Source organism: Pteronotus mesoamericanus, unplaced genomic scaffold (assembly GCF_021234165.1).
Source record: "Pteronotus mesoamericanus isolate MK-2021 breed Mesoamerican mustached bat unplaced genomic scaffold, CSHL_Meso_final contig_974, whole genome shotgun sequence".
Lineage (NCBI taxonomy): Eukaryota > Metazoa > Chordata > Mammalia > Chiroptera > Mormoopidae > Pteronotus > Pteronotus mesoamericanus.
In genome coordinates, this window is record NW_026555293.1 from 15,007 (window position 1) to 23,667 (window position 8,661).

The following is an 8,661-nucleotide window of genomic DNA, read 5'->3' on the forward strand; positions in this document are numbered from 1 at the left end:
ACACAACATGGATCATCTATAGCTTTAAGCCTAAATGTAGAGGAAGTGCATCTGAATTTTAATGTTTTCAGTTTCAGGATTCTGTAGTTTCCACTCCTGCCCTAAAGAATAAAACTGATACAATTGCTTGTTTATTTACCAAAGCAGGGACTAGTTTGAGCTCTTTAATCAGAGAATATCTAAAACAGCAGGAATGTCACTTTTTTCCTCTGGGTTTTTGAGAAGCTAGACCAAAATAAATTACTCAAGATTCCTACTGAAAAATGGTAGTTTTCTGTGTGTTACTGTCTTTGAACAAACCAAATAAGAGTTTCGTAACACTGCAAGAGCCAACTTGTGTGCTCACTAGGAATCAGGGACCTTTAACAGCAGTTCAGTTTTCTTACATACCCCTTTTTGGTGCTTTTTGCCAACTATTCTGGAAAATGTATTTTGGGGGGCTATGCAGGACAACTTACTCTTAAAGATCCTATTAGAAACCTCTCTAGTTGGGTAGAAATCCTTCAATTAAAAAGTTGGCTGTTTCCGTGAACCTATAGATAAGGTTTATTGTCTCTGAATACTCAAAATGCAAGTTTCTATTGTGGAAAGGCATTAAAATAACTGAAGATCTATTTTATTGGTAGCTCAGAATGCAAAGTGTTTTATTTTTAAATTTCTAAACTTGAAAACAAGACAGCCTAGGTTAAATAATATAGTTTTCCAAAGTTGAATATGCTTATTGGAGCTCAGTTTTTCTGCTCGAAGTACAAAAACAACTTTCTAAAACTCCTAGGCAGGAACACTACTGTTTTGATGATCTGTGATTAGATGAACTGATCAATCTCAGTTGGTAACATCTCTCTTTTTCTTGTTGGTAAGGGTTTAAGAAATTCTAGATTGGTAAGGGTTTAAGAAATTCTAGAACAGATACATTTTTCTAGTCTTACGGCAACAATTTCATTCCAGATGTCTCCTGAAAGGGATATACCATATACAGGAAGCCATCTTCATCCTTCTCATTTCCATACACTTCTGAAAGTGTTGTGGAGACACTCTCCATGCTGTGTCCATTCAGTAACACGAAGGTTCAATTAGCTTTGGGTTGTAAACGTCTTCTAATTATCTTGATGAGTTCACTCATGCTGACATGATCAGGTACAACAAACTTGGTTTTATCCCTGACAGGAAGCTGCTTCTCACCCTTGTATCGTTTTATTATCACCAGGATTTTGATCAGATGCTGCTCCCTGACAAGTCGGGCATCTACTCTTTGTTTAAAGGTGCGACGCTGCTTGAAGGCCTTCTCCGAGGACATGGTGCGGGAGGCTTGGAAGGGACAGCAAGGCTGAGGGTTCTGGCAGCTTCAGGTGGCAGCAGATCCCTATGACTATTTTATAACAACTGATTTATGCTCCTTAATCCCTTCACCTTTTTTGCCCATGCCCCCCAACGCCCCTCCCATCCGGCAACCTGCAAAACGTTCCAATAGCAAAACTTCTTACTTCAGATATATTCAGTCTAATGCAGTGTGACCTCTGCAACCCAATTGTCAAGAGATTTAATTGCAAGAAGTTCCTGGGGGAGTGGAAAAGATGGTGTAGGGGGACCCAATACATGCTCATAACTTATATTTCTCCTCCCAGCAGGACCCTCTCCTCCCAGGTTTATGAACCTGATATAACAGTGCTGTTTCAAATTACTTTTTTCCCAACCTGTTCTACTCTATTGAGGAGTAGGGCAAATGAGGGAAGAAGCAAAGAAATGAAAAGGGAAAGGAAGACCTTCAATATGACATAAAAGTCATGGACTTTTGTTGGGAAGTTTTCTGTCCTACCATTTTAGAAATGAACAAAGCTCAGTTGGAGCCTGAGTCAGAGGTGATCCCTGAGGAAGATGAACTGCAGTTGCTGTACTCAAGAGTCTTCATCTTCATCCCCACTGATGGAGTCTGAGGAGCTACTGCCTTCTGCCTTTTCCCCATCTTCCTTATTTTCTTCCGATCTCTGTGAGGCATGGCAATGGGCCCCACTAGTCCCTAGAGATTCTGTCTCTGGAGCCCCAAGCCCTTGCTCCTGTGGCAGTCCTTCTTGCAGAGTCTTTGCTGAGGGACAGTGCACATCTGTCCTGATGATCTTGGGGTCCGGGCCTTCATTCATGTTCATGATCTTACGCTTAGTATAGGTCCTCTCTCTGTAAGCAGCGTATTCTTCAGGAGACAGAGTCTTGAGCCAGCGATGCATGTTCACCTTGTACTGTTCCTGCAGCTCCTCGGCCTGCTTCTTGTAATGCTGCTTCTGGCTCTGCGGGATGCGCTGCCAGCGTCTGCCAATCTCCACCATGCGCTCCCTCAGGGGCAGGTCGCGCAGCTCCCTACTTGACCACAAATCCTGGTGGAACTTGTGGTATTCGTTCATTGGGGGCTTCTTGGGCTCTCCATGGAATTTCATCACGTCAGGAAAATCCTTTTCTGAGGGGGATTCCACTTCTTCCACATTTTCCTGAAGCGTCTCTTGGGCTTTGGTTGGGCTCCCCTTGGGGGCCACAGATGTCTTGGAGTTCTGGACTAGATCAGGGTGGTCTTTCCTAAACTGAGCCAGTTTCTTCTCAAACTCCTGTTTCTCCTTCTGGAAATCTTGAATATATTTCAGCTTCATCTGCTCAGGGAGTTCTCTGTATTTCTTAGACAGGACCTTGGTCAGCTCCTGGTTGTTCAGCTCAGGGTACATGTGGGAGTACTGAGCCCTCTTCTCGGTGAAGAAGCGGAGGTAAGCACTCAGGGGCTTTGTGGGTAAGTCGGGGTGTGCCTTGAGCTTTTTTGTTTTGTAAGGATTTCTAAGATGTTCCTTAGCTTCCAGGACTAATTCTGTCAAAGTGCGAAACTTCCTTATCTTGTTAGAAATTTCTAACCATTTGAGTTTGCACATTTCTCCAGAATAATCTTTAAAAGCTACTCTTTCCCAGTCCATATGTGACTGGGTTGTTCTGAATGTGTGGCTGTCATTGGATGGGAGATTATTCTCTAGGCGGTCCAGTAAGATTGCAATGTCTTCTTTGGGCCATTGGTCTTGGCCATTAGTTGATGCCATTTCAGGACTTTGGGCCACTTACAAGGTCCCAGTTGTGCAGACACCACAGCAGACTCAAGTATTTTCACTCTTAAGACAGCAGTTGAGCTCTTTTAGAAGTTTTGCACTCTATGCAGTTCTATATTTCTGAGGAGAAAGACAAGAAAGGAATAAGAAAATCACAATCCACTTGATATATGTTCCTCATGTAACTCACTCGCCTTAACAAAAGAAATGAAAAATTGTCTACCTCTGAAGTGAAATTTATGTTTACCGATCATATGCTCCATTATCACTCTTCAAAATCATCCTGTTGCCTTTCATTCTATCCTGCCTTTTGCCAAATCTCACCAGGGCCTGTCTTAAATACAGTGACAACTGGCTACTCCTGGGTCAATGTAAGAAAATGGCCCTGGGGAAGGAGAGCAAAAAATTGAAATGAAAAGAGAACTGTTTTAAAAGGAAAGGAAAGGAAAGGTAGTGCCTCGAGAGGGGCCACCTTCTAAGTGCACTCGGGTGCCCATGCAGAAGGTACAAGCTGGAAATAAATGAAACAATCTAGGGAGGCATGCACTCCACACTGGTATATTTTATGAATGAATCTTAAACCTGCAGTAAATGACTAATCGATAATTATTTGGGGTGTGGAGGAGTGAATGCCTTCTTATGAGCTATGTAGATTGCTTCTCCCTTCAAATGTTAAGGATCAAATGAGGATTATGCAATATTTACAATTTTATTCAGTTAACTTTTCTTCATTTTTAAGCCTCTGTCACTTTTACTGTTCTAAAACAAGGTTTTCCAATTAAGTTTTATGTTTCATGCCAAAATAAACTATAGAAAATCTAGAACTTTCCCTCTAGGTATCAAATTTGTATTGATAAGGAATAAAAAATAAAAAAATAATTATGCAAATCTGTAACTGTCAAAACAACATTAAAATTTTATAGCTCAAGAGTAAACTAAAAGTAACATCATTTTAATTAATTAGAAAAATTACATTTTCTTAGAAAAGTCTTAAGCCAGCTGACAGTTAAATTAAATTATTATGTTTATTTTTTAAGGAAAGAAGAACTCATCCTGCTGCAGGTGTGTGCCCACCTGGTGATTGTATAATTCGTCTCATCAGTGCTCGTTGGGTCAGGGCTTCTCTGTTGTCTGGGCTCAGTGGCGGACGCCTGTTGTAACTTTCCGAGTTTCCCACAGTCCAGCCAAGGTCAGAGGCCTCCAGGCAGAGTGAACGTGGCTTCTGAGCGGCCTTTATAAAGGATCCCTGAAGCTCCGCCCTGATCAGGTTTCTGCGGTGGGGAAGACTGGCGAGATGGACTCCCACAGGCTTCATTAGATTAATTCCCTCTGGAATGTCCGGAAATAATCTCTTTACCTCCCTCCGCCCACCCATTGATGTAGGTTCATCCTCAGCGTTGATTTTTAAACAACGTCCACATGGCAAAATTTCCTCTGGGTTTCTGGGTCCCACATTCTACTTCCAGTCCTGCTCCCACGTCTGACTTCATTTCAGTGCGGTATTTGAATACAGGTCCTTCTCTTCGGTGCTAATTTCCGTCTTTTCCTATGGTCTGGAATCTGAAATTCTCTCACCCTCAGGATGGCTATTTCAACTGTTTCAGTTCTGCTCAGTTTCTCCCCAGTCTTTAGAGGTTAAGGTGGCATTTGGGATAGAAGTGTGAATGACTATTTTATTCTGTGTTGAGAGAGCTAAGATATGTGCAAAAAATACATATGATTTGGTGAAAGCAATTTGATGAAACTCAAATGGGCTATCAGGATACCATGACTGAAATGATGACTTTGTTTTTTACAGCGTCAGGCTTTTTAATTGTTTAAAAAATCCATTTTCCCACTTCTATTTTAAAATTTTATTACTAAGTCTCCAACAAGTAATTTATTATATGAATTGTCCCACAATAGAATCTTAAGAAACTCTAAATGAATAAAACGATTTACAAATTATAATGCATTAAGTAAATATGAAGTAATTTTGGACTGTTCAACTTTTTCATCATATACATAGACACAAGCCAGAACTGTACAAGGAACTCTCTCAAGGTCTAAACTCCTTGTGTTTATCTATGATGATAACGTGTTGGTGTGAGTTTTTAAATTATTGTTCCTTTTTTCATATTGTACAATATTTTTGGTAATGAGGCGCTCCAAAAAAGAAAAGCTGTTTTTATAAAAATATGCTGCCGGATCCATACTACATACCTTTCAAATAACTCCCGTAGACTTTAGGCTGCGGCGCCATCCCCCTACCCCGTCACTGGGATATCCACCCACCAGCCCAGAATCTAGGACGTCCACAGTCGAAATGTCACCCGGTACCGGGACAATTCCGTCACTGTGGTTGGCCGCTGCCCAGTCTGCAGAGCATGCGCCGCAGTGCCAAGGGCAAGACCAGCCCTCCCACCCTGTGTGAGGCAGCACTCAACGCGGGAGCCGCCTGGGGACACTGCGCGCCTGCCCCCGGGGGTGGAGGGCAGCATGCAGCTCAGACGCCGGGCTAGTCCTCCACCGTGACCTGTCTGTTCCAAGGCTTCTCGGACAGCACCCCCGAACTCCCACAGCACCCAGCCACCCTGGAGGCCCTGTGTTTTGTTAGAGCCGTTCCTTCAGACCTTGGCTCAAATGCCTGAGGCCAAGAAGCCGCCTCTGCAGCTTTCCTGGAGCCAGGCCCTGCCCCCTCCTGTTACCTCTTCCCCAGCGCACCGTAACACACAATAAATACACTGTTCGCTGGACGGAAGAAAATTAAAAAACTAACAAAATAGTTTTGTAGGTATTTATGGTTATAAATATTCTATAAGTGTGATTTAATTAACTAAAATAGATCAATGTTGCACACCTATGCTTGTAGTACTTAATTCTGATGGGTTTTTAACGATTTTCTATTATTAAAATTACACCTTCCATTACAGTAAAGAAAGGCACACAAGCAAACTATCATTATTTAAATATGAAATAAGTAAAATATTAAGGAATAATATTATCTAATATGGCTGAAAGTATGAAGTGAGTACTGTCAAATACCCTTGGAGTGTTAGAGGTTAGTGAAGGATGGTGTACAAATACGCATTAAAATCTCTAACAATGTGTCTGCCTCTGACCTAGTAATCCTAGTTGTAGAAAAGAACCCTGAAGAACGCGCTGGATAATCCCTCGCATACTGGAAACTTTACATCAACAATTTCTCTCCTAGCTGCCCATAACCTCCATACAGTAGTCTCCCTCTTCTCGACCGTTTTGTTTTCCTTAGTTTCAGTTACCTGAAGTCAACCACGGTTTGGAAACATTAAATGGAAGATTCCATCAAGAGACAATTCCTAGGTTTTAAATGGCATGCTGCTCTGATGAAATCTACCACTGCCACTCTCTGTCCTTCCAGGGACATGATTCATCCCTTGGCCCAGAGTATCCAAGCCATAGTCACTACCGGCTTCTTAGTCACTTAGTAGCCGTCTCGGTTATCAGATCCACTCTCATAATATTAAAGTGCTTGTGTTCAAGGGACCCCCATTTTACTTAATAATGGCCCCAAAGTACAGAAGTAGTTTAGACTTTATCATGAGTATCTTTGTATAGGGGAAAACAGACTATATAGAGGGTTTGGTACTAGCTAAGGTTTCAGGCATCCCCTGGGGGTCTTGGAATGTATTTCTCATAGAATAAAGGGGAGTACTGTACATACATACCAGGAATAAACTACTTCTTTTCTCTTTTTTTTTTTTCAGGAAAAACTGAATCCTTGGAATTTCAGAACAACCCTCTTTCATTTTATTGGAGGGTATAGGCGGTTAAATTATTCCAACCCCTCCCCCCCACCAAAATTACCTCCAAGTCCTAACATTCTTTACCTGTGATGAATGTGACTTACTTGGACATTAGGTCTTTGCAGGTGCAATTAATTTTGAGCAAGTGAAGTTCAGTTCATCCTGGATTTAGGCCTGTCCCTAAATTCAACGAATGACTAGTGACCTTAGAAGAGAATGGTGATAGAGACTTGAGGCAGCGAGACACAGGAAGAAGGCCTTGTAGATAGAGAAGCCAAGACTGCAGTTCTGCTGCCACAGGCTACGGATGCCAGGAGCCACCAGATGGAAGAAGCAAGAAAGGATGCTCCCCCAGAGGCTGTGGGGGCAGAGAGGTTCGGCCACACCTTGATACCACACTTCTAGCCTCTAGAACTATGAGAGAATAAATTTCTGTTGTTTAAAGCTACCTGGCATGTGGCGGTTTGTTATTTCAGCTCTGGGAAACCAATAAAGATGGTGACCTAGATGGGAGTGGCCAGCTCTTAATTTTCTTTACCTTATTTCCTGAGCCTTCTGTTGCTACACTCAGCGCTCAGACACACACAGCGAGGTTGAGAGACTCCTGCCACTAGAAATAGTAAGAAAACAGCCACTGATACTTAGAAATGACTGAGTGAATTACACTTTGTAGTCTGAGATATATAGGTGAGTGGATAGGACAAAAATATGAATGAATATACTTGTAATAATAAGGTTTTGCCTCCAGTACAAGGATCCATGTTATTCCTTTAGCAAACATTAGGAAACACATTACTGGTACCCGCTCTTTTCCTGCTCTCACCACTTACTAGAAATTATTACCTGTGAAACCAGTACTCAAAAAATAGTTGGGGATAATAGAATACCACTTGAACACCTATATATTATTATTATTATTATTATTATTATTATTGCTGTGATCTATTCAGATGCTGTGAGAAAATGCTTCCAATCTGTCCCCTTCTGAAGTACAGAATAATGTGATTGGGCTCAAAACTCATGTTTCTATAATCCATTAACAGATTTTAATCACATCTTTTATAAATTTATTATATAAAACCATCAAATGTGCCCTGACGTTGTGTGGCTCAGTGGGCTGGGCATTCAGACCAAAGGGTCGACAGTTCAATTCCTGTCAGGGCACATGCAGGTCCCCAGTGGGAGGTTATTGATGTTTCTTTGCAACATCAATTTTTCCTTCCCTCTCTTTCTCCCTCTTTATTTCTCCAAAAATAAATAAATAAATAAAATCTTAAAAAAAAAGCATTGAATATGGTCTGCCATATTTATTTCAGTATAAATGTAAAATGCAAAGATTATTTTTTGAGGCATATGACAAAATATGTCTAATAAATTCAAATGTGTAGTAGTTAGACCTCTTATATAACTTTTAAGTAGACCTTTTTTAGAGTAATTTGAGGTTCACAATATATTAAGCCCAAATTAAAAGTTTCCATATATTCCCTTTGCTCATATCAACATTCTCTGCCGGCTATCAACACCCTGAAGGAGAGTGGGAGATTTGTAATAATCAATGAACATACACTGACACACCTTTGTCACAAGAGTCCATCAAGGTCACTCTTAATGTTATACATTCAAAGGATTTGGACAAATGTTTAAGGACATGTACTCATCCTTATGGTATCATTCAGAATATTTTCACTGTCCTAAAACCCCTTTGTGGTCTGCCTTTTTACCACTCCTCCCACCCCCTAAATCCATGCAATCACTGATCTTTTTAAAGTCTCCACTGTTTTGCCATTTTCAGTATGTCATAAGGTGTCAATTGTCAAGTATGT

General features: G+C 41.1%; 1 protein-coding gene and 1 pseudogene across 1 annotated transcript; both read right to left on the reverse strand.

The window, feature by feature from the left end:
- Positions 1 to 925: 925 nt before the first annotated feature.
- On the reverse strand, positions 926 to 1,297 carry LOC129081298 (microtubule-associated proteins 1A/1B light chain 3B-like; annotated as a pseudogene).
- Positions 1,298 to 1,895: 598 nt separating this feature from the next.
- LOC129081299 (upstream-binding factor 1-like protein 1) lies at positions 1,896 to 3,068 on the reverse strand. The gene has a single exon (XM_054586802.1). The coding sequence runs from the start codon at positions 3,066 to 3,068 to the stop codon at positions 1,896 to 1,898; it is 1,173 nt and encodes a 390-aa protein (XP_054442777.1).
- Between the last annotated feature and the right edge of the window lie 5,593 nt (positions 3,069 to 8,661).

Coding starts and splice junctions, on each gene's coding strand:
- LOC129081299 (XM_054586802.1), bottom strand. CDS start 3,068: ATGGCATCAACTAATGGCCAAGACCAATGGCCCAAAGAAGACATTGCA.